Here is a 25,388-nt window from a genome sequence, read left to right on the forward strand (position 1 = left end):
CTTCTATACCTTAGTGACAGACAGTGATTTAGACAGAGAGAGAGCCTCTGAGTATAACATCACCGTGACCTGCTCTGATGAGGGAGTGCCCTCCCTCTCCAGCAGCGTCACTCTAACCTTACAGATCTCAGACGTTAATGATAACGCACCTGTCTTTGAGAGAAGCTCATATGAGGCCTACATTGTAGAAAACAACACACCAGGTCTCTCTATATTTACAGTCAAAGCCTCAGACGCTGACTGGAACCAGAATGCCCGTGTTTCTTACATACTGGAGGACTCCTCCGTTAACGGAGTGCCAGTCTCTTCATATGTGTCCGTTAGTGCTGATAGTGGAGTCATCCATGCAGTGCGCTCTTTTGACTACGAGCAGATCAAAGATTTCCACTTCCGTGTAAAAGCGCAGGATGGAGGCTCTCCTCCACTCAGCAGCAACGTGACTGTGAAAATAATGATCCAAGACCAGAACGACAACCCCCCTCAGGTTCTGTACCCAGTCCAGACTGGTGGCTCTCTGGTGGCTGAAATGGTGCCTCGTTCAGCAGATGTGGGCTATCTGGTGACGAAAGTGGTGGCTGTTGATGTGGACTCTGGACAGAACGCCTGGCTCTCCTATAAACTGCAGAAAGCCACAGACAGGGCGCTGTTTGAAGTGGGCTTACAGAATGGAGAAATCAGAACTATCCGCCAAGTCACTGATAAAGATGCTGTCAAACAAAGACTGACTGTTATAGTGGAGGACAACGGGCAGCCCTCTCGTTCAGCTACAGTCGTTGTTAACGTGGCGGTGGCGGACAGCTTTCCTGAAGTGCTGTCGGAGTTCACTGAGTTGACACACGACAAGGAGTACAATGACAACCTGACTTTTTACTTAGTCTTGGCTCTGGCTGTAGTTTCCTTCCTCTTCATCACGTGTTTAGTGGTTATTATATCAGTCAAAATCTACAGGTGGAGACAGTCTCGCATCCTGTATCACTCCAACCTGCCTGTCATTCCATATTATCCACCACGTTACTCAGACACTTTGGGGACAGGGACTCTTCCCCATGTGTACAATTACGAGGTGTGCAGGACGACTGACTCCAGAAACAGTGACTGTAAATTCGGCAGAGCTGGTAGTCAGAACGTGCTGATAATGGACCCCAGCTCTACAGGAACGATGCAGCGGATACAGAGTGGAAAGAGCAACCTGGATGAACCAGACTCTCCTCTTGAGGTTAGACTGCCCTTAAATGTTTTCTACATCATCATCCAAATTTCAGATTGCCTTCAAGCCTTATAGATCATATATAATACAATTAAAATAACATTATCGTCCATATGATCTCAAATTTGTATTTCCAGTCGCTTATATTTCCACTAAAACAAACTGTTATTTATAAAGGTTTGGAATTTTTTTCGTTTCATATTCTACATTTTAGGAATGACAAATACCGACCTCATGTTTATTACATGTTGACTTTGCATATTTCGTGTAAGTGTTTTCCAGTTCAGTACTCACTTCTCTGTACATGTATATGTTCCGTTACTTTGGGAATTGTCAGTAATCTCTTATTGTGGTTCAATCTAGCTTTTTGGTTGAGGAGATCAATATTTCATGTCCACTCATTTTATAGATTTTGTTTTAATTGTTGCAAATAAATGCCCCTCATCTGATAGGATTTCTTTCGTGGTGCCTGCCTCTCTGACGTAGAGGCAAGCACCACGAATCTGGCGTTGTCCATTTCAGAACGCTGGACAGCAACAGTACGTCCATCGCCTTCTATTTACCCCGTTAGTGTTTCCCCATTGTGTCCTGAGTTTTGTTTCAATGTGATTCAGCACTGAACAAATGTTTTCTGAACATTATAACCGCTTTAACCTACCAGGTGTTTCATTCAATGCTCTCAAATCTTAATAGTTTTCATTTTGTACATATATGTGTGTGTGTGTGTGTGTGTGTGTGTGTGTGTGTGTGTGTGTGTGTGTGTGTGTGTGTGTGTGTGTGTGTGAGAGAGAGAGAGAGAGAGACTGAGGAGCTCAAGGTTAAAGTTACTTTAAAAATGTCTCTAAACCAACCTTCCAGAGGCGTGAATATGATCCGTATTATTTGGTAATGGATTTCCGTATGCGTTTTCAGTATAAATATTACCATTTGACTTGGTATTTTTGTGACTTATTTTAAAAAGAAAAAACCTTCATGTTGGCTGTCTGCAGTTTTCTAAGGTGAACTCTTAGGGCCGCTGTTGCCTAAATTGTCAACAGCCGAGTAGGGTTATAACAGCAACTCCCTTGTAACGTCGGTATAGCGAAGAAAGAACAGAACGACAAAGGACGGCCTCGAGATATACACAGTATTTGGAGGCAAAGGAAATCGACCGTTTTAGTACATTTTCTCATGTGTGGATGATAAACGTGCGAAATTGAACTTTGACGTTTAAAGCGTGATTTGTAGGATATTATCAGAGGGAACATCCATTGGCAAAATCGCATAAAACAATGGCAAGGCAAGTACTCCTGTTTATCTCTCTTCTCGCCGTCGGCTCGGTGCTCGGACAAGTGAGCTATACAATACCGGAGGAAATGACCAAAGGATCGTTAGTTGGTAATATAGCACAAGACTTGGGTTTACAAATCAAACGATTGACTTCGGGTAAGGCTCGGATTTATGCTCGAGACACCGATCAGTACGTCGAGCTGAACAGAGAAAGAGGAGTCCTCCTCGTTAAAGAAAGGATCGACAGAGAGGCGCTGTGCAAACAGACGACGCCGTGTGCTCTACATTTTCAGATCATTTTGGAGAATCCGATGGAATTTTATACGGTTACAGTCCAGATCACAGATATCAATGACAATGCACCTACTTTTAAAAAAACTAAAATCACTTTCAAAATTAGCGAAACGGCACTCATCGGGGCAAAATTTGTTCTGGAAAGGGCTGTGGATCTGGATGTTGAAATGAATAGTGTTCAGTCATATGAGTTAAAACCAAGTGACAATTTTGCTCTCAAACTGCACAGCAACTCTGATGGAAATAAAAATGTTGAGATGGTACTGCAGAAGCCTTTAGACAGAGAGAAACAAGAGCAGATCTCTCTCGTGTTAACAGCTGTAGATGGAGGAGAGCCACAGATGTCAGGGACAATGCAGATTCTCATTACAGTTTTAGACGCTAATGATAATGCTCCGGTTTTTACACAGCAAACTTACAAAGCTACAGTCACTGAGAATTCACCTAAAGGAACAGTTGTTGCTACTGTTACAGCGTCAGACGCTGATCAAGGCTCTAACAGTAAAATAACATATTCAATTACAAATGCAGCAGATGATGACACCAGAATATTTGAGATTAATGAGGAAAACGGGAATGTTGTATTAATTGGAATAATTGACTTTGAAAAGTCAAGAAACTATCAAATAAATTTACTTGCTAGTGATGAGGGTGGACTCACGGATTCGTGCAAATTAATTGTCGATGTGTTCGATGTAAACGACAACAAACCTGAAATCAACATAATGTCGAAGTCAGCTGTGATATCAGAGGATGCTAATCTCAACACAGTAGTTACGATGATAAACATTGAAGACAAGGACTCGGGGGAAAACGGAAAAGTGCAGTGTTTTATGAGCGATAACGTACCTTTCGAATTAAGAGCATCTTCAAATAATTTCTATACCTTAGTAACAGACAGTGATTTAGACAGAGAGAGAGCCTCTGAGTATAACATCACTGTGACCTGCTCTGATGAGGGAGTTCCCTCCCTCTCCACCAGCGTCACTCTCACCTTACAGATCTCAGACGTTAATGACAACGCACCTGTCTTTGAGAGGAGCTCATATGAGGCCTACATTGTAGAAAACAACACACCAGGTCTCTCTATATTCACAGTCAAAGCCACAGACGCTGACTGGAACCAGAATGCCCGTGTTTCTTACATACTGGAGGACTCCTCCGTTAACGGAGTGCCAGTCTCCTCATTTGTGTCCGTTAGTGCTGATAGTGGAGTCATCCATGCAGTGCGCTCTTTTGACTACGAGCAGATCAAAGATTTCCACTTCCGTGTAAAAGCGCAGGATGGAGGCTCTCCTCCACTCAGCAGCAACGTGACTGTGAAAATAATGATCCGGGACCAGAACGACAACCCCCCTCAGGTTCTGTACCCAGTCCAGACTGGTGGCTCTCTGGTGGCTGAAATGGTGCCTCGTTCAGCAGATGTGGGCTATCTGGTGACTAAAGTGGTGGCTGTTGATGTGGACTCTGGACAGAATGCCTGGCTCTCCTATAAACTACAGAAAGCCACAGACAGAGCGCTGTTTGAAGTGGGCTTACAGAATGGAGAAATCAGAACTATCCGCCAAGTCACTGATAAAGATGCTGTCAAACAAAGACTGACTGTTATAGTGGAGGACAACGGGCAGCCCTCTCGTTCAGCTACAGTCATTGTTAACGTGGCGGTGGCGGACAGCTTTCCTGAAGTGCTGTCGGAGTTCACTGAGTTGACACACGACAAGGAATACAATGACAACCTGACTTTTTACTTAGTCTTGGCTCTGGCTGTAGTTTCCTTCCTCTTCATCACGTGTTTAGTGGTTATTATATCAGTCAAAATCTACAGGTGGAGACAGTCTCGCATCCTGTATCACTCCAACCTGCCTGTCATTCCATATTATCCACCACGTTACTCAGACACTTTGGGGACAGGGACTCTTCCACATGTGTACAATTACGAGGTGTGCAGGACCACTGACTCCAGAAAGAGTGACTGTAAGTTCGGCAGAGCTGGTAGTCAGAATGTGCTGATAATGGACCCCAGTTCTACAGGAACGATGCAGCGGATACAGAGTGAAAAGAGCATCCTGGATGAACCAGACTCTCCTCTAGAGGTTAGTCCTTCTGTTGTAAAAAAAATAAAATAACATAAAAATGTGTTTTTTAAGCTTTATAATTAAAATTAAAATAATATAAAATGATAGTTAAAATTTGCGCATCAACGTTCAATACTGTCGTAGTGATCATTTTCAGCACCACAGACAGCGGAAATAAGAACGTTTCTACCTGAACCCCAAACATGCAGAATTTATGTCATTTCTTTATGATTTCCTTTCCTAGGGAACAGTGGCGCACTAGTATGTACTTATATCTGTACTTATTTTTAGTGTTTATGTTTGTGATTTTTTTTCTCTCTTTCTTTTTTCTTTTATTTCTCTTTTTTGGTCGTGGTGGTGCCGTTCTGCCTACAATCCGACATCTAAAAAAAACAAATAGCTTGAAGACCAGAGGGTTTTTTCTTTGTTTTTAAAATTTAAACGTAGTCACTGCGTTTTCCCTTCTGTTTTTCTTTTTTAAACAATTTCAGTATTTTTTTTAATTGTCTTCGACGAATTGGGTTTAGCAGTACTATTTTTTTGTCTGTTTGCTTGTTTTTCAAACTTCATATATTTGTTTAACCTTGCACTGATTTTCCTGTCATAAATCAGTGTAGTGTAGTGTCATGTTTTGTACTCCTAGAGACGCTGTTGGCTAGTCTGTGGTAGTTTTGCTGCTGATTACAGCAGCACCTCCCAGATAATTTAGATCGGAGGAAGTATTGTCGACACAGTAGACATTTCAGGTTTCCGAGAATAATATAGCCTACATGGACATTGTAGCAGTCGGTTTTTTGATCGACCTTTATTGTGTGGCTTTTTCATTTTTACTCCAGCTGTGTGTGGAATTTAGCTGTTTTTCTCGACTGCTTTGATTCGTCATGATATTACAAAGCCGTTGGACCGAAACAATGAAATGGCAAGTGATTCTGTTTTTCTCAATGCTCTCTCTCTGTTATGTGTTCGGGCAGGTAAGCTATTCTGTTCCAGAAGAAATGTCAAAAGGCTCGTTAGTCGGTAAGATAGCACAAGATTTAGGTTTGGACCTAAAACGGTTGAAAACGGGAAAAGCTCGCTTGCATGTTGGAAACAGCGCTGAATACATTGAGCTGAATAAAGAAAGGGGGGTGCTTCTTATCAAGGAGAGAATCGACAGGGAGGCTTTATGCAAACAAACGACTCCCTGTGCTTTACACTTTCAAATGATTTTGGCAAATCCTATCGAGTTCTACCGTGTTACTGTAGAAATAACAGATATAAACGACAACGCCCCTATATTCAAAATGAAAGATATGGTATTTGAAATAAGCGAGTCCGCTGTAAAGGGGTCAAAATTTATATTAGAGAAAGCACTGGATTCTGACGTTGGAATAAATGGGCTTAAAAGCTACTCCCTTAACCCAACAGATAATTTTGCTTTGAAACTCAACGACAACACTGATGGGGGGAAAGAAATAGAGATGGTTTTGGAGAAACCTCTTGATCGAGAGACAGAGGAGCAGCTGACTCTTACACTAACAGCCGTCGACGGAGGTGAACCTCAGCTCTCGGGGACAGTGCAAATTCATGTAACTATATTAGATGCCAATGACAACGCACCGGTTTTTACGCAGTCAACGTACAAAAGTAGTTTACTGGAAAATTCTCTAAAAGGAGCTCAACTGATTACTGTTACAGCCACCGATAAAGATGAAGGAACAAATGGTTTCGTAACATATTCGATATCAAATAATATTGATGGAATTTTGGATTTATTTGAAATACATGAGACAAGCGGGGAAGTACGGTTGATCGGAAATGTAGATTATGAAACATCGAAACATTATCAGCTCAATATTAAAGCCAAAGATTACGGTGGACTCAGTGACTCGTGTAAGATTATGTTTGATATTACTGATGTAAACGATAATAGCCCAATAATAGATTTAATGTCGACTACTCAATCGGTTCCAGAAGATTCCACCTTAAAAACCGTTGTTGCAGTTATGAACGTGCATGATGCTGATTCAGACGATAATGGAGTAGTTAAATGTTTCCTAAATGACAATGTACCTTTTAATATTGAGAGTACATCAAATAGCTTCTACAGCATTATAACAGACAGTGATTTAGACAGAGAGAGAGCATCCGAATATAACATCACTGTGACCTGCTCTGATGAGGGAGTGCCCTCCCTCTCCAGCAGCGTCACTCTCACCTTACAGATCTCAGACGTTAATGATAACGCACCTGTCTTTGAGAGGAGCTCATATGAGGCCTACATTGTAGAAAACAACACACCAGGTCTCTCTATATTCACAGTCAAAGCCACAGACGCTGACTGGAACCAGAACGCCCGTGTTTCTTACATACTGGAGGACTCCTCCGTTAACGGAGTGCCAGTCTCCTCATATGTGTCCGTTAGTGCTGATAGTGGAGTCATCCATGCAGTGCGCTCTTTTGACTACGAGCAGATCAAAGATTTCCACTTCCGAGTAAAAGCGCAGGATGGAGGCTCTCCTCCACTCAGCAGCAACGTGACTGTGAAAATAATGATCCAGGACCAGAACGACAACCCCCCTCAGGTTCTGTACCCAGTCCAGACTGGTGGCTCTCTGGTGGCTGAAATGGTGCCTCGTTCAGCAGATGTGGGCTATCTGGTGACGAAAGTGGTGGCTGTTGATGTGGACTCTGGACAGAACGCCTGGCTCTCCTATAAACTGCAGAAAGCCACAGACAGGGCGCTGTTTGAAGTGGGCTTACAGAATGGAGAAATCAGAACTATCCGCCAAGTCACTGATAAAGATGCTGTCAAACAAAGACTGACTGTTATAGTGGAGGACAACGGACAGCCCTCTCGTTCAGCTACAGTCATTGTTAACGTGGCGGTGGCGGACAGCTTCCCTGAAGTGCTGTCGGAGTTCACTGAGTTGACACACGACAAGGAGTACAATGACAACCTGACTTTTTACTTAGTCTTGGCTCTGGCTGTAGTTTCCTTCCTCTTCATCACGTGTTTAGTGGTTATTATATCAGTCAAAATCTACAGGTGGAGACAGTCTTGCATCCTGTATCACTCCAACCTGCCTGTCATTCCATATTATCCACCACGTTACTCAGACACTTTGGGCACAGGGACTCTGCCACATGTGTACAATTACGAGGTGTGCAGGACGACTGACTCCAGAAAGAGTGACTGTAAGTTCGGCAGAGCTGGTAGTCAGAACGTGCTGATAATGGACCCCAGTTCTACAGGAACGATGCAGCGGATACAGAGTGAAAAGAGCATCCTGGATGAACCAGACTCTCCTCTAGAGGTCAGTTAACTGCTGTTGTGAACGGCTTTCATGCGGTGATGTTGTTGTAATACATGCAACTTTCCTGCTTATAGGATGGAGATAACTACAGCACATTTGAAATTGTACGTCACTATTTCAAAATATCTTGTTTCAATTCTAATCTGATCGTTTATTACTGATTTCAGCACCACGGATAGAGACAGCATTTGTCCCTCCTCGCATTTCTCTTTAAAATAGATTTAATACTTGCTCCATCTTTTGTTCCTTTGTTTGTTACATATATCAAAAGATGTCTTCTATATATCTGTTTGAGTTTTTTAGTTCGTCAGTGCAGGCCTCTAGATATTTAGCTTTTAATGTGTTTTTTCATAACATTTTTATGAAATATATTAAGTTAAATAATTGTATTGTTCTTGTAGTTCTGCTCTATGGACTCAATGGGCCGCTGTTGGTCAACGTGTTGCAATCCTGTAGACAGGATTTGAAGCAGATCCTCCCATTTCATGTCCGTATTTTAGAGAAAGGAAGGGAGACAAAGCACTGTTCACTGACCGGGAATCTTTTAGATGGATAAAGTGATCTGATGGACTATTATTTCACTGTTTGGGAGTAATATATGTTCCTTTATCTATATCTTTTCGTGTGGAAACATTATTTTTTGTCGTGATTCCCTTTGCAAAAGATGTTCTGTGGTGCAGCGTATATTTTGAACAGAACAATGAGACGGCAAGTACTGTTTTTTATCTCGATCTTCTATATAGGTTATGTTGTCGGTCAAGTGAGCTTCTCTATTCCGGAGGAAATGCCAAAGGGGTCTGTTATCGGAAATATAGCTCGAGATTTGGGCATAGATGTGAGGAGACTAAAGTCAGGTAAATCTCGTATATTTACGAGCGACAGCGCAGAATACATCGAGCTGAGTAGGGAGAGAGGAGTCCTCCTCGTCAAAGAGAGAATCGACAGAGAGTCACTCTGCAGACAGACGACGCCTTGTGCTTTGCATTTGCAGATTATTCTAGAAAACCCAATGGAGCTTTTTCGAATAACGGTCGAAATCACTGATATAAACGATAACAGTCCAAGTTTTAAAAACGATGAGAAACGTTTTGAAATAAGCGAATCCGCAGTTACAGGATCGAAATTCGTGTTAGAAAGAGCGGTCGATGCAGATATTGGAATAAATGGCCTGAAAAATTATAGCCTGAGACCTACAGATAACTTTGTTCTGAAAATCGAAAATCAGGCTGATGGACAGAAAAAGGTTGAAATGGTTTTACAAAAGCCGCTAGATCGAGAAAAGGAGGAACAAATATCATTGTTGTTAAACGCCGTAGACGGAGGGGATCCTCAAATGTCGGGTACGGTGAAGATTTATGTGACCGTACTCGATGTGAATGACAACGCTCCGGTTTTCACGAAGTCGGTTTACAAAGCGACTATAGCCGAAAACTCTCAGAAAGGAACAACAGTGACGACAGTGAGCGCTTCTGATGCAGATAAAGGGACAAATGGGGTTGTTTCTTATTTAGTATCAGCTACAATGGATAGTGTATCTGACATATTTACAGTAAATCAAAATGGTGAAGTAATATTAGTTGGTGAAGTTGACTTTGAAAAAGCCAAGTATTACCAAATTGATATTGAGGCCAAAGACAGTGGTGGTCTTTCTGATTCCAGTAAGGTTATAGTTGATGTTATTGACATTAATGATAATGAGCCTGTAATCAGTATACTTTCGAAATCAGATTCTATTCCTGAAAACTCTCCCCAAAATACAGTTATAGTTATGTTCAGTGTCTATGACTCAGATTCAAGTAATCATGGTCAAGTAAACTGCAGATTAAATAGTAACATACCATTTACTATTACAGCTGCCTCAAATGATTTCTACAGCTTAGTAACAGACAGTGATTTAGACAGAGAGAGAGCCTCTGAGTACAAGATCACTTTGACTTGCTCTGATGAGGGAGTGCCCTCCCTCTCCAGCAGCGTCATTCTAACCTTACAGATCTCAGACGTTAATGATAACGCACCTGTTTTTGAGAGGAGCTCATATGAGGCCTATATTGTAGAAAACAACACACCAGGTCTCTCTATATTCACAGTCAAAGCCACAGACGCTGACTGGAATCAGAATGCCCGTGTTTCTTACATACTGGAGGACTCCTCCGTTAACGGAGTGCCAGTCTCCTCATATGTGTCCGTTAGTGCTGATAGTGGAGTCATCCATGCAGTGCGCTCTTTTGACTACGAGCAGATCAAAGATTTCCACTTCCGCGTAAAAGCGCAGGATGGAGGCTCTCCTCCACTCAGCAGCAACGTGACTGTGAAAATAATGATCCAGGACCAGAACGACAACCCCCCTCAGGTTCTGTACCCAGTCCAGACTGGTGGCTCTCTGGTGGCTGAAATGGTGCCTCGTTCAGCAGATGTGGGCTATCTGGTGACTAAAGTGGTGGCTGTTGATGTGGACTCTGGACAGAATGCCTGGCTCTCCTATAAACTGCAGAAAGCCACAGACAGGGCGCTGTTTGAAGTGGGCTTACAGAATGGAGAAATCAGAACTATCCGTCAAGTCACTGATAAAGATGCTGTCAAACAGAGACTGACTGTTATAGTGGAGGACAACGGGCAGCCCTCTCGTTCAGCTACAGTCGTTGTTAACGTGGCGGTGGCGGACAGCTTCCCTGAAGTGCTGTCGGAGTTCACTGAGTTGACCCACGACAAGGAGTACAATGACAACCTGACTTTTTACTTAGTCTTGGCTCTGGCTGTAGTTTCCTTCCTCTTCATCACGTGTTTAGTGGTTATTATATCAGTCAAAATCTACAGGTGGAGACAGTCTCGCATCCTGTATCACTCCAACCTGCCTGTCATTCCATATTATCCACCACGTTACTCAGACACTTTGGGGACAGGGACTCTTCCACATGTGTACAATTACGAGGTGTGCAGGACGACTGACTCCAGAAAGAGTGACTGTAAGTTCGGCAGAGCTGGTAGTCAGAACGTGCTGATAATGGACCCCAGTTCTACAGGAACGATGCAGCGGATACAGAGTGAAAAGAGCATCCTGGATGAACCAGACTCTCCTCTTGAGGTTAGCCTCATGAAATTACAGATGATTTTAAATGCCTGTTATTTTGCATGCATGGTATTCTGGAGGTTATCAGAGAGCTAGCAATGCACATTTTATTTCTTCCATGACAATTCACTGTTCATTAAACCACTTCTGCACTTTAACAGAATCAGCCTTTCATCCCATAATATATATGTGTTCCCCCTCTTTTATCTAAACCTAACAAAGTCATCTTAGCCCTAATTTAGTTTTAGTTTAGGTATATGAAAAGAGTCTCCATAATCAGCATCCTATTCCAGCACTTTTTTTCAAGAATGCAGGATTAATTATTGACAATTATTCAATAATATGTTAACCTTTTAAGTATTTGGAACATTGTAATTGCAGATTGTGTTTCACTGAAATGTCTACTAGCCCTGTTTACATTGCAGTAGAGTGCAACTTTCAGCTCTGAAAGCAAGTTTTTAACAACAAGCTTTAGTTACCTAGTGAACCAAAACTTAAAGCACTATGATCAAAAAATTAAAGCAGACAGCTTGGAATACCAGAAGCAACAAAATGTCTACTGGTGGTCTTCCCTTTGATACTTTTTAGACTTAAACTATTTATTACAAGCTAATCATCAGCTATTCTCCCACTTGGTTTTAATTTTTCTTCCAGAAAACTTACAGAAAACCTATACTTTTCAAGTTGTGTTAAGCAAATAATTACTTTCATCTGAGACCTGTGCAATGCAGTTTTGAAAATTACTACTTATTCTTATTGTTTACTAAAGGTGAAGATTAACTTCATCAAATAATTACCAGTTTATGTCTTGTGCTTCTTCTAAAGCTGTCTCCATCCTGGTGCATTTTAGCAGGAACTGCATACTTATACGCATTCATTGATCAGGAAAGCCCTTGAAGTAGAATGATTACTTGCAAAAAATGGCATTTTTGTCCTTTGTAATCACTACATTTTTTCCATTATCTGTATTTATCATTTTGGAGCCTTACTTCATGGTTAAACTAATTTTGTGTTTAACAGCATTATCACAAATCACTATCTACGTATACAGGAAGATTTTAAAAGGCGCAAGTGTAACAGGTAAAGAAATACACCCTATCACTTTTGTAATCTTTTTTATAAAGTTCTCTTTACTTCACATATATATTGTTACTAGATATTTGCCTTGTTTTACTGTTCCTTAGAATCTCATGCCATATTACAAGGGAAAGTGTATTGTGTTATTAAAGATGACGTGACATTGTACAATAATTAAAATATACCCTTCAGAATAAGATGTCAAGGCAGGTGGTGAGGTTGTCCTCTGTATTATTTTGTATTTGAGTTATAAGTACCCTAGACAAATATTTTATTATTGTGTAATGAGTTAAACTCCTATATATATTTTTTTTCACTTTGGACCTGCTAGCTGATGTTGTAATTTTCTGCAGTGCACATGTTTGGACTCTCAGGGCCGCTGTTGACTAGTGTAGAGAATTTCCCTTCATTTGATACGTTAAACACAGAAAGAGACACACATACAGCACACAAGCGTAGCTGATAAACACAGGAGATATCCGCGCTGTGGTTTATTTATTTCGAGTTTAAGAAACGCGGACAGAATCAGTTTTGCTCTGGAGTACTATCTATTCGGGAAAACCAGGCGCTTTTGAGTACAGCAGGCTTTTTTTCTCCAGCTTTTAACGAAGAGAAAATGTCGGGCAGAACAATGAGATGGCAAGTACTGTTGTTTGTGTCGGTCTCTTCCCTCGGCACAGTTTTCGGGCAGGTCGCTTACTCGATTCCTGAGGAAATGTCAAAAGGCTCTGTAGTTGGTAATATAGCGCAGGATTTAGGTATAAATGTAAAGAGACTAAAATCGGGTAAGGCGCGTATATATACAGAAGACAATGGAAAATACGTCGAGCTGAATAAAGACAGAGGCGTCCTGCTTGTCAGAGAAAGAATTGACAGAGAGACGCTCTGCGGGCAGACGACACCTTGTGCTTTACATCTTCAAATTACACTTGAAGACCCGATTGAATTCTATACCGTTACTGTCGAAATTAACGACATTAACGACAATGCTCCGAGCTTCAAAAAGGATGAAATAAAATTTAGGATTAGTGAGTCGGCTGTGATTGGAGCAAAATTTGTGCTAGAGCGAGCAATGGATCCAGACGTAGGTGTGAACGGATTGCAGAGTTATTCGCTACAACCTACTGACAGTTTTAATCTAAAACTCCAAAATCAGCAAGACGGGAGTAAGAAGGTGGAGATGGTGCTGCAGAAACATCTAGACAGAGAGGCGCAACAGCATCTCTCTTTAATTCTCACAGCTGTTGACGGTGGTGAGCCTCAGCTGTCGGGAACAGTGCGAATAGAAATTTCCGTGCTAGATGCCAACGACAATGCTCCAGTATTTACGCAGGAAGTCTATAAGGTCACTATAATGGAGAATGCTGCAAAGGGTGCAATTTTGTGTACTGTTAAAGCTACAGATGCAGATGAAGGTTCTTATGGGAAGGTTATTTATTCAATAACAAACACGTTAGACGGTGTCCCTGTAATGTTTCACATTGCCGAAGAAAGTGGTGAGGTATCCCTAACTGGAAACCTTGATTATGAAAAGGCACAGCTCTATGAAATACATGTACAGGGTAGTGATGATGGGGGACTAACAGATTCAGCTAAAATTCTTGTTGAAGTAACCGACATAAACGATAATCACCCATCTATTAATATAATGTCTAAAACAAATTCCGTAACAGAAAATTCAAGGCCAGAAACAGTTGTAACAATTTTCAATGTTCAAGATCCCGACTCTGGTGAAAATGGCAAAGTAGCATGTAATATCGAAGGACATGTGCCATTTCTGATCAAATCAACATCTAAAAAGTTCTTTAGCCTAGTTACAGACAGTGATTTAGACAGAGAGAGAGCCTCTAACTATAACATCACTGTGACCTGCTCTGATGAGGGAGTGCCCTCCCTCTCCAGCAGCGTCACTCTCACCTTACAGATCTCTGACATAAATGATAACGCACCTGTCTTTGAGAGGAGCTCATATGAGGCCTATATTATAGAAAACAACACGCCGGGTCTCTCTATATTCACGGTCAAAGCCACAGACGCTGACTGGAACCAGAATGCCCGTGTTTCTTACATACTGGAGGACTCCTCCGTTAACGGAGTGCCAGTCTCCTCGTATGTGTCCGTTAGTGCTGATAGTGGAGTCATCCATGCAGTGCGCTCTTTTGACTACGAGCAGATCAAAGATTTCCACTTCCGCGTAAAAGCGCAGGATGGAGGCTCTCCTCCACTCAGCAGCAACGTGACTGTGAAAATAATGATCCAGGACCAGAACGACAACCCCCCTCAGGTTCTGTACCCAGTCCAGACTGGTGGCTCTCTGGTGGCTGAAATGGTTCCTCGTTCAGCAGATGTGGGCTATCTGGTGACTAAAGTGGTGGCTGTTGATGTGGACTCTGGACAGAATGCCTGGCTCTCCTATAAACTGCAGAAAGCCACAGACAGGGCGCTGTTTGAAGTGGGCTTACAGAATGGAGAAATCAGAACTATCCGCCAAGTCACTGATAAAGATGCTGTCAAACAGAGACTGACTGTTATAGTGGAGGACAACGGGCAGCCCTCTCGTTCAGCTACAGTCATCGTTAAAGTGGCGGTGGCGGACAGCTTCCCTGAAGTGCTGTCGGAGTTCACTGAGTTGACGCACGACAAGGAGTACAATGACAACCTGACTTTTTACTTAGTCTTGGCTCTGGCTGTAGTTTCCTTCCTCTTCATCACGTGTTTAGTGGTTATTATATCAGTCAAAATCTACAGGTGGAGACAGTCTCGCGTCCTGTATCACTCCAACCTCCCTGTCATTCCATATTATCCACCTCGTTACTCAGACACTTTGGGAACGGGGACTCTGCCACATGTGTACAATTACGAGGTGTGCAGGACGACTGACTCCAGAAAGAGTGACTGTAAGTTCGGCAGAGCTGGTAGTCAGAACGTGCTGATAATGGACCCCAGTTCTACAGGAACGATGCAGCGGATACAGAGTGAAAAGAGCATCCTGGATGAACCAGACTCTCCTCTAGAGGTTAGCCTCATGAAATGATACATGTTTTTTTCTGCCTTTTATGCTTCATGATATTCTGGAGGTAAATAGACAGACATTCCATTAGATGTTAGGAAACTACATCAGTTACAGTTACAATTTTAAACATAACCAGTATCTTTTAGCGTTGATGCGTTGCAAAGTTTTTATCAACTTACATCGCAGTTCAGCACCACAGACAGCGACACCTTAATTGTTCTTCTTCAGCATTCCAGAGTCCTTTTCATTAAGACTGGACTTAATTTCTGTAATTCGTGTCAGTTTTAATTTAGGATATATTTATTTTGTAATTGCACAATGTAATTTTTTTTACTAAGATGTTTCAATATATAATTAAACGATATTTGCTGTAAGCTGCAGATATCCTAAAATCTTTAAATTTAGGATACTCGAGGTTTAGATGAGCCTTAATAGCGTGGCTTTACACTGAATTCATTGTTTTTGAGAATGAATGTTGTAATTTGTATTTTCAGCTCAAAGGGTCGCTGTTGGCAAGGGTGTTGCGATTTGGCTGGATGTTTTTTTATTCCTCTGTGTCTTCCCTTTTGCGTGGAAATATTCGACGTACAGACAGAAAGACTGTTTGGGTTTATAAGAAGCACTGCAAGGAATTCTATACCTGCTTACACCGTTTGATTCTTATAATTGGAATGCGAACGATTTTTTTTTCTGTCTTCTTATTCTCTCCATGACAAATGCTTCTTTTTTTAGTGGAGAAGGAACGGAAATCTGGTCGTGCAGAACAATGAGACGGCAAGTACTGTTGTTTCTCTCAGCCCTATGTCTCAAATACGTGCTCGGGCAGGTCAGCTACTCCATTCCCGAAGAAATGGCCAAAGGCTCTGTAGTTGGAAACATAGCTCATGATTTAGGTTTAGATCTTAAAAGGTTGAAATCAGGTAACGCTCGCGTTTACACGGGTGGCGGTGTAGAATACATCGGGCTGAATAAAGAAAGGGGGGTCCTGCTTGTCCAGCAGCGGATAGACAGAGAGGCTTTATGCGGAGAGACGACGCCTTGTGCCTTACATTTCCAGTTAATTTTGGAAAATCCAATGGAACTGTTTCGTGTAACAGTGGAGGTTACGGACATAAATGATAATACCCCCACGTTTACCAATTCAGAAAAACGTTTCGAAATTAGCGAGTCCGCTGTGATAGGATCGAAATTCGTGTTAGAGAAAGCAGTAGATTCCGACATAGGCATGAATGGTTTACAACAGTACTCACTTGCTCCAAGTGATCATTTTGTATTAAAACTAGAAAGTCAGCCAGACGGAACTAAAAAGGTGGAAATGGTTCTACAGAAGCCTTTAGACCGAGAAAAGAAGGATTATTTGTCCCTGCTGTTAACTGCTATGGATGGAGGAGAGCCGCAGATGTCAGGGACAATGCAGATATTTGTCACTGTATTAGATGCGAATGATAATGCACCGACATTTGCCAAACCGTTATATAGAGCAAAACTGCAAGAAAATTCTCCTAAAGGCACCAGTGTTACAACTGTAAGTGCATCTGATAAAGACATCGGTTCAAACGGAGAATTATCATATCTGATATCTACAAGCAAACGTATTCTATCTGAACTGTTTAATATCAATCCAAAGACTGGTGAAATTATCCTAGTCGGGGAAATAGATTATGAAAAAGCAAACTCTTATCAAATTGATATTGAAGTTGTAGACAGCGGTGGGCTCTCTGATTCAGCGAAAGTGATAGTTGATCTTATTGATGTAAATGACAATAGTCCTCAAATAAACATCGTTTCTAAGTCAGAGTCCATATCAGAGAACTCACCAACAAATACTGTAATTGCAATGTTAAGCATAAACGATCCAGATTCCGAGAATAACGGGAATGTTGTGTGTGATATAAATGATAGCATTCCCTTCAAAATACAGACTACTATAAATGGGTTTTATACCCTAGTTATGGAGGTTGCTTTAGACAGAGAAATGGCTTCGCAATATAACATCACCGTGACCTGCTCTGATGAGGGAGTGCCCTCCCTCTCCAGCAGCGTCACTCTCACCTTACACATCTCAGACGTTAATGACAACGCACCTGTCTTTGAGAGGAGCTCATATGATGCCTACGTTGTAGAAAACAACACACCGGGCCTCTCTATATTCACAGTCAAAGCCACAGACGCTGACTGGAACCAGAATGCCCGTGTTTCTTACATACTGGAGGACTCCTCCGTTAACGGAGTGCCAGTCTCCTCGTATGTGTCGGTTAGTGCTGATAGTGGAGTCATCCATGCAGTGCGCTCTTTTGACTACGAGCAGATCAAAGATTTCCACTTCCGCGTAAAAGCGCAGGATGGAGGCTCTCCTCCACTCAGCAGCAACGTGACTGTGAAAATAATGATTCGGGACCAGAACGACAACCCCCCTCAGGTTCTGTACCCAGTCCAGACTGGTGGCTCTCTGGTGGCTGAAATGGTGCCTCGTTCAGCAGATGTGGGCTATTTGGTGACGAAAGTGGTGGCTGTTGATGTGGACTCTGGACAGAACGCCTGGCTCTCCTATAAACTGCAGAAAGCCACAGACAGGGCGCTGTTTGAAGTGGGCTTACAGAATGGAGAAATCAGAACTATCCGCCAAGTCACTGATAAAGATGCTGTCAAACAGAGACTGACTGTTATAGTGGAGGACAACGGACAGCCCTCCCGTTCAGCTACAGTCATCGTTAACGTGGCGGTGGCGGACAGCTTCCCTGAAGTGCTGTCGGAGTTCACTGAGTTGACACACGACAAGCAGTACAATGACAACCTGACTTTTTACTTAGTCTTGGCTCTGGCTGTAGTTTCCTTTCTCTTCATCACGTGTTTAGTGGTTATTATATCAGTCAAAATCTACAGGTGGAGACAGTCTCGCATCCTGTATCACTCCAACCTGCCTGTCATTCCATATTATCCACCACGTTACTCAGACACTTTGGGGACAGGCACTCTGCCACATGTTTACAATTACGAGGTGTGCAGGACGACTGACTCCAGAAAAAGTGACTGTAAGTTCGGCAGAGCTGGTAGTCAGAACGTGCTGATAATGGACCCCAGTTCTACAGGAACGATGCAGCGGATACAGAGTGAAAAGAGCATCCTGGATGAACCAGACTCTCCGATGGAGGTTAGTTATATAATGATCTTGCCAATATTGAAGCGCAAACTTTTTTTTTTTCTGTTGCTCATAGTTTTTACTAAGAACCAACTAGCGCTAGTCAAGAGTCAGCACCATGGACAGAGGCACTTAACTTGTTCCATCGCTTTTGACAATGGGTGTCTATCTTAACGTATTGATGTTTTGTCAACATGTGAATGTATGTTGGTATTTGACGTTTAGTTATTGGTGATGGTGTAAAATTTGAACATAAATCGTTTCGTCTCGTTTTGCCAAGACACGTCGAAAGACTGTAACTCAATATAAACTTGGCGGGGGGCGGGGGGGGGGTGTCTATCTATCTCATGTATTTCGCTTTGTTGAATTTGTGATGTTACAATATTTTAAAGTAACTCGTCACATATCATCATGACTTAATAGTTTAGTTCAGTGGTATACGTAAAGAATATAGACTCTGTGATCTGTTCAACTAAAATACTTTATAAGGGAACTAGTATTCTCTAGTGTTGCAGACGTTAACTCTTTTATGGGCTGTGCTATCCTGGTATTTGTAAAAACAATTAGCCTTCGTGCACAACAGGGTTTTGCTTTAGTTTTTCCAGGCGTTTTCTGTAGTTCCTAATTATGTACTCGTAGGGCCGCTGTTGGCCAGTGCGTTGATATTTCAGGGCACATTTAAAGAGAAACCTCGCTCGCCATGATGATATCACAGAGAGAAAGACGTCGTGTTCAAACGTCGGAGATCATTTTAACTAGAGCCGTTTTCAACCTTTCTTTAACCGATTCAAATGATTTCGGAGTGATGTCTGTGTTTTATCACCTGTAAGGGACATTCGGTAATTGTGGATAATAGTTTTTTCCTGCTAATTTTCCAGGGGAACAGTTCGAACAGAACAATGAAATGGCAAGCGCTGTTGTTTTCCTTGGTCTTTTATCTCGGTCCAGTCATCGGCCAAATCAGCTACTCTATTCCCGAGGAGATGCCGAGTGGCTCTTTAGTCGGTAATATTGCCCAGGATTTGGGTTTGGATACAAAACGACTGAAATCTGGAAGAGCTCGTGTTTATACGGGAGACGGTGTGGAATATATTGAGCTAAACGGGGAACGCGGACTTCTTCTAATCAAAGAGAGGATCGACAGAGAAGCGATTTGCAGGCAGACAACACCTTGTGCTTTACATTTTCAGATCATTTTAGAAAACCCTATGGAGTTTTACAGTGTCACAGTCGAGATTATAGACATAAATGACAACCCCCCCACCTTTGAGAAAAGCGAGGTAACCTTTAAAATCAGTGAATCTGCTGTAATCGGAGGAAAATTTGTTCTGGACAGAGCAATTGATCTTGATGTCGGCAAAAATGGTCTTCAGAAATATGAGCTTAAACCTACCGATAATTTTGTACTGAAAGGGGACAGTCAAGGTAGTGGAACGGAAAAGGCTGAAATGATTTTACAGAAGCCTCTTGACAGAGAAAAGGAAGAGTCGATATCACTAGTTCTAACAGCCTTTGATGGCGGAGATCCGCAAATGTCAGGTACAATTCGAATTTTCATCACGGTATTAGATGCTAATGATAATGCGCCTGTCTTCACGCAGTCCACCTACACAGCCACTGTTTTTGAAAACGCCCCGGAAGGGACAGTTGTCACGAGTGTTAGTGCGTCAGATGCAGATCATGGATCAAATGGTAGAATAAAGTATTCCATTACAAACAGTTTAGATCAAGCGCATGCCTTGTTTCAGATACATGAAGAAAGCGGAGAAATAAAATTAATTGGAAACATTGATTATGAAAATGCACGAAATTACCATATTAACATACGTGCAAGTGATGATGGTGGACTTACTGATTCGTGCAAAGTTATCGTTGAAGTGGTGGATATAAACGACAACAAGCCAACGATTAATATAATGTCAAAATCAAATATGATATCTGAACACTCTAAACCTAACACTGTTGTTGCGATGATGAATGTTCAAGACCCAGATTCAAATGAAAACGGTAAAGTCCACTGTTTTATCAATGATAATACACATTTGTCTATTAAGTCAGCATCTAATAATTTCTACAGCTTAGTAACAGACAGTGATTTAGACAGAGAGAGAACCTCTGAGTATAACATCACTGTGACCTGCTCTGATGAGGGAGTGCCCTCCCTCTCCAGCAGCGTCACTCTAACCTTACAGATCTCAGACGTTAATGATAACGCACCTGTCTTTGAGAGGAGCTCATATGAGGCCTACATTGTAGAAAACAACACGCCAGGTCTCTCTATATTCACAGTTAAAGCCACAGACGCTGACTGGAACCAGAACGCCCGTGTTTCTTACATACTGGAGGACTCCTCCGTTAACGGAGTGCCAGTCTCCTCATATGTGTCCGTTAGTGCTGATAGTGGAGTCATCCATGCAGTGCGCTCTTTTGACTACGAGCAGATCAAAGATTTCCACTTCCGCGTAAAAGCGCAGGATGGAGGCTCTCCTCCACTCAGCAGCAACGTGACTGTGAAAATAATGATCCAAGACCAGAACGACAACCCCCCTCAGGTTCTGTACCCAGTCCAGACTGGTGGCTCTCTGGTGGCTGAAATGGTGCCTCGTTCAGCAGATGTGGGCTATCTGGTGACTAAAGTGGTGGCTGTTGATGTGGACTCTGGACAGAATGCCTGGCTCTCCTATAAACTGCAGAAAGCCACAGACAGGGCGCTGTTTGAAGTGGGCTTACAGAATGGAGAAATCAGAACTATCCGCCAAGTCACTGATAAAGATGCTGTCAAACAAAGACTGACTGTTATAGTGGAGGACAACGGGCAGCCGTCTCGTTCAGCTACAGTCATTGTTAACGTGGCGGTGGCGGACAGCTTCCCTGAAGTGCTTTCGGAGTTCACTGAGTTGACACACGACAAGGAGTACAATGACAACCTGACTTTTTACTTAGTCTTGGCTCTGGCTGTAGTTTCCTTCCTCTTCATCACGTGTTTAGTGGTTATTATATCAGTCAAAATCTACAGGTGGAGACAGTCTCGCATCCTGTATCACTCCAACCTGCCTGTCATTCCATATTATCCACCACGTTACTCAGACACTTTGGGAACAGGGACTCTTCCACATGTGTACAATTACGAGGTGTGCAGGACGACTGACTCCAGAAAGAGTGATTGTAAATTCGGCAGAGCTGGTAGTCAGAACGTGCTGATAATGGACCCCAGTTCTACAGGAACGATGCAGCGGATACAGAGTGAAAAGAGCATCCTGGATGAACCAGACTCTCCTCTGGAGGTTAGACTTACATGCTGATATTTCATACTTTTGGAATCTTTGCGCTGTTTTCGATCTGTCAAGTAACTTATGACTTTTTCAGTATCTAGGTTCATTTGTGCTTTCTTATTTGTTTTGTTACCACATGTCAGTGTCAGTCAGTACGGACTGCATATATTCCATGTGCTTGTCTTTGGAGTTTTAGCATTACTACCTGTAGTAGCCATATGTTAGTCTTTCATTTTTTGGATTAAGAGGGTTGGTTTAAGTACACACACTGTATTGGTGCACGGTTGTGGGGCGTGACTCATGGGGTGTGTATTAGATGATAAATGTCGTTGCACTCACCTGTTCACAGCACCTGCTGTTTGATGAGCAGAAAGGTAGGGTGAGCATTACGGGAAACTTTCTGTTGACCGCAGCTTGATGTACAGTTTAATGCACTAGTTGATGCCGTAGTCTGATGTTGCAGTTTGACATAACAATTTGGTGTAATATTTTGTCAGTTGCAGTTATGTTTGTTTGTGCAGTCTCTGCATTTGCAATACATTTGATCCAATGTACTGAGTTGTGGGTTTGGACAGTACAATGTGGAATAAAAGGAACAAATAGCTCAGAAGTACATTTTATGTGTTTATTGTTGCGCGTAGTCAGTATCCTCATGTTTAGCCTGCCACGGCCGTTGGTGTTGGAGGAGCCGCAACACCACCAGTGAATATGCTTACATAAAGTCACTAACCTTTGAACCTATTAGGCATTAGGTATGAAGCATTAGTTTTAATTATTAAAACACTTAAATGGTTACATTGTCAGTTGTGTAATCTAATCTAACCTGTAACAGGTTAGATTATCTAAAAGCTTTAAAGTTTACTAGTCGTCATAATAATAATAATAATAATAATAATAATAATAATAATAATAATAATAATAGTTGTTGTTGTTGTTGTTATTGTTGTTTTCCATGAGCATCATCATCATCCTCATTCCAGATTTTGCTGTTTGGTCTGTTGAACAGAAAGGGCCGCTATTGGCCCGAGTATGGCAGCGTTCGTCAACGCTGAAAAATGTACCTCCCCTTTAGATTTGCACACTGGTAGACAATGAAACGCACAGTAACCGCCTGTTCTCTTTTATAAGGAATACCGCTTACGGAGATCGAAAACTGTTATTCTTTTTTCGCTGAAACTCTCTTTGAGATATGGTCGGAATTATTATGATGATTCGTGTGGATTGCAGTTTTATTAAAAGGACACAGGATTATCCCTGCAAAGCAATGAGGCGGCAAGTACTGTTGTTCTTCTTGGTTTTCTCTCTCACCTCGGTGTTCGGGCAGGTCAGTTACTCCATTCCTGAGGAAATGGAGAAAGGGTCTTTAGTGTGTAATGTGGCTCAGGATTTAGGTTTAGACATTAAAAGGCTGAAATCCGGCAGAGCGCGCGTTCATTCTGGAGATAGTGCCGAATATATTGAGCTGAATAGAGACCGTGGTGTCCTCCTTATAAAAGAAAGGATAGACAGAGAAACGCTGTGTGGCGACACGACGCCCTGTGCTTTACTTTTACAGATGATTCTGGAAAATCCGATGGAACTGTTTCGAATAACAATAGAAATCACAGATATTAATGACAATGCTCCCAGCTTTGCATCGAGCGAAAAGCGCTTCGAAATCAGCGAGTCAACCATCATTGGGTCTAAATTTTTGCTGGAGAAAGCCATCGATGCTGACATCGGTACAAATGGTCTCCAGAGCTATTCCCTTAATCCAACAAACAACTTTGCGCTGAAATTAGAGAACCAAGCGGATGGGAGTAAGAAGGTGGAAATGATTCTACAGAAGCCTCTGGATCGAGAGCAAGATCAACATATATTGTTATTATTAACTGCTCTGGATGGCGGGCAGCCGCGTATGTCAGGTACAATGCAGATCACTGTTAACGTATTGGATACAAACGACAATGCACCAATTTTCACTAAGCCAGTATATAAAGCAACAATAACCGAGAATTCACCGGCTGGAACCAGCGTTATAACTGTTAGAGCATCTGACAAAGATGGAGGCTCTAACGGGGAAATATCATACGCAATTTCAAACAGCAAACGTCGTTTGTCCGATTTATTTCAGATTGATAGAAAAACTGGAGAGGTTATCGTGATCGGTCAAATAGACTATGAAAAAACGAAGCTCTTCCAAATAGATATAGAAGCTACGGACAATGGTGGACTCTCTGATTCCAGTAAGATTCTCTTAGATGTTACTGATGTCAATGACAACAGCCCTCAGCTGAAAATACTCTCTAAGTCAGATGCCATTTTAGAAGACTCGCCTGAGAGTACTGTAATTGCAATGCTAAGCGTAAATGACCCTGACTCTGACAGGAATGGTGAGGTGAAGTGTAATATTAATGATAATGCTCCTTTTAAAATACTGAATACCATGAATGGCTTTTACAATTTGCTAACAGAGGTTGCTTTAGACAGAGAAGTTGCGTCTAATTATAATATCACTATGACCTGCTCTGATGAGGGAGTGCCCTCTCTTTCCAGCAGTGTCACTCTCACCTTACAGATCTCAGACGTTAATGATAACGCACCTGTCTTTGAGAGAAGCTCATATGAGGCCTATATTGTAGAAAACAACACACCAGGTCTCTCTATATTCACGGTCAAAGCCACAGACGCTGACTGGAATCAGAATGCCCGTGTTTCTTACATACTGGAGGACTCCTCCGTTAACGGAGTGCCAGTCTCCTCGTATGTGTCCGTTAGTGCTGATAGTGGAGTCATCCATGCAGTGCGCTCTTTTGACTACGAGCAAATCAAAGATTTCCACTTCCGCGTAAGAGCGCAGGATGGAGGCTCTCCTCCACTCAGCAGCAACGTGACTGTGAAAATAATGATCCGGGACCAGAACGACAACCCCCCTCAGGTTCTGTACCCAGTCCAGACTGGTGGCTCTCTGGTGGCTGAAATGGTGCCTCGTTCAGCAGATGTGGGCTATCTGGTGACTAAAGTGGTGGCTGTTGATGTGGACTCTGGACAGAATGCCTGGCTCTCCTATAAACTGCAGAAAGCCACAGACAGGGCGCTGTTTGAAGTGGGCTTACAGAATGGAGAAATCAGAACTATCCGCCAAGTCACTGATAAAGATGCTGTCAAACAAAGACTGACTGTTATAGTGGAGGACAACGGGCAGCCCTCCCGTTCAGCTACAGTCATTGTTAACGTGGCGGTGGCGGACAGCTTCCCTGAAGTGCTGTCGGAGTTCACTGAGTTGACACACGACAAGGAGTACAATGACAACCTGACTTTTTACTTAGTCTTGGCTCTGGCTGTAGTTTCCTTCCTCTTCATCACGTGTTTAGTGGTTATTATATCAGTCAAAATCTACAGGTGGAGACAGTCTCGCATCCTGTATCACTCCAACCTGCCTGTCATTCCATATTATCCACCACGTTACTCAGACACTCTGGGGACAGGGACTCTGCCACATGTGTACAATTACGAGGTGTGCAGGACGACTGACTCCAGAAAGAGTGACTGTAAGTTCGGCAGAGCTGGTAGTCAAAACGTGCTTATAATGGACCCCAGTTCTACAGGAACGATGCAGCGGATACAGTGTGAAAAGAGCATCCTGGATGAACCAGACTCTCCTCTAGAGGTTAGAATAATTATGACATCACAAATGGCA

At 42.3% G+C, this 25,388-nt stretch overlaps 4 protein-coding genes across 39 annotated transcripts in view; all 4 read left to right on the forward strand.

The window, feature by feature from the left end:
* Positions 1–25,388, forward strand: part of LOC146392385 (protocadherin gamma-C5-like) — a 308,150-nt gene that overhangs the window by 204,626 nt on the left and 78,136 nt on the right. For 2 of the 36 annotated variants that reach the window (XM_084946650.1, XM_084946716.1), the window contains exon 1: positions 22,793–25,358. The exons of 32 other annotated variants lie outside the window; for them this stretch is intronic. In XM_084946650.1, the coding sequence (XP_084802776.1) occupies positions 22,899–25,358 (2,460 nt within the window). In that variant the 5' untranslated portion in view covers positions 22,793–22,898. Of the gene's footprint in view, positions 1–11,250; positions 15,302–22,792; positions 25,359–25,388 lie in introns of those variants that run through there. 2 more of the 36 variants (XM_084946743.1, XM_084946892.1) reach the window with 2 other exon arrangements.
* Positions 1,241–4,900, forward strand: LOC146392401 (protocadherin beta-16-like). The gene has a single exon (XM_084947205.1). It carries the CDS (start codon positions 2,479–2,481, stop codon positions 4,894–4,896), a length of 2,418 nt encoding a protein of 805 aa, XP_084803331.1. The 5' UTR covers positions 1,241–2,478; the 3' UTR covers positions 4,897–4,900.
* LOC146392402 (protocadherin beta-16-like) lies at positions 5,727–8,150 on the forward strand. The gene has a single exon (XM_084947193.1). The coding sequence runs from the start codon at positions 5,727–5,729 to the stop codon at positions 8,148–8,150; it is 2,424 nt and encodes an 807-aa protein (XP_084803319.1).
* LOC146392403 (protocadherin gamma-A11-like) lies at positions 18,836–22,559 on the forward strand. Its single transcript, XM_084947238.1, has one exon. The coding sequence runs from the start codon at positions 19,337–19,339 to the stop codon at positions 21,737–21,739; it is 2,403 nt and encodes an 800-aa protein (XP_084803364.1). The 5' UTR covers positions 18,836–19,336; the 3' UTR covers positions 21,740–22,559.

The sequence above is a fragment of the Perissodus microlepis genome, chromosome 2 (assembly GCF_051167445.1).
Source record: "Perissodus microlepis isolate ML-2025 ecotype Zambia chromosome 2, ASM5116744v1, whole genome shotgun sequence".
In the NCBI taxonomy this organism is placed as follows: domain Eukaryota; kingdom Metazoa; phylum Chordata; class Actinopteri; order Cichliformes; family Cichlidae; genus Perissodus; species Perissodus microlepis.

Coding starts and splice junctions, on each gene's coding strand:
- LOC146392401 (XM_084947205.1), top strand. CDS start 2,479: ATGGCAAGGCAAGTACTCCTGTTTATCTCTCTTCTCGCCGTCGGCTCG.
- LOC146392402 (XM_084947193.1), top strand. CDS start 5,727: ATGATATTACAAAGCCGTTGGACCGAAACAATGAAATGGCAAGTGATT.
- LOC146392403 (XM_084947238.1), top strand. CDS start 19,337: ATGAAATGGCAAGCGCTGTTGTTTTCCTTGGTCTTTTATCTCGGTCCA.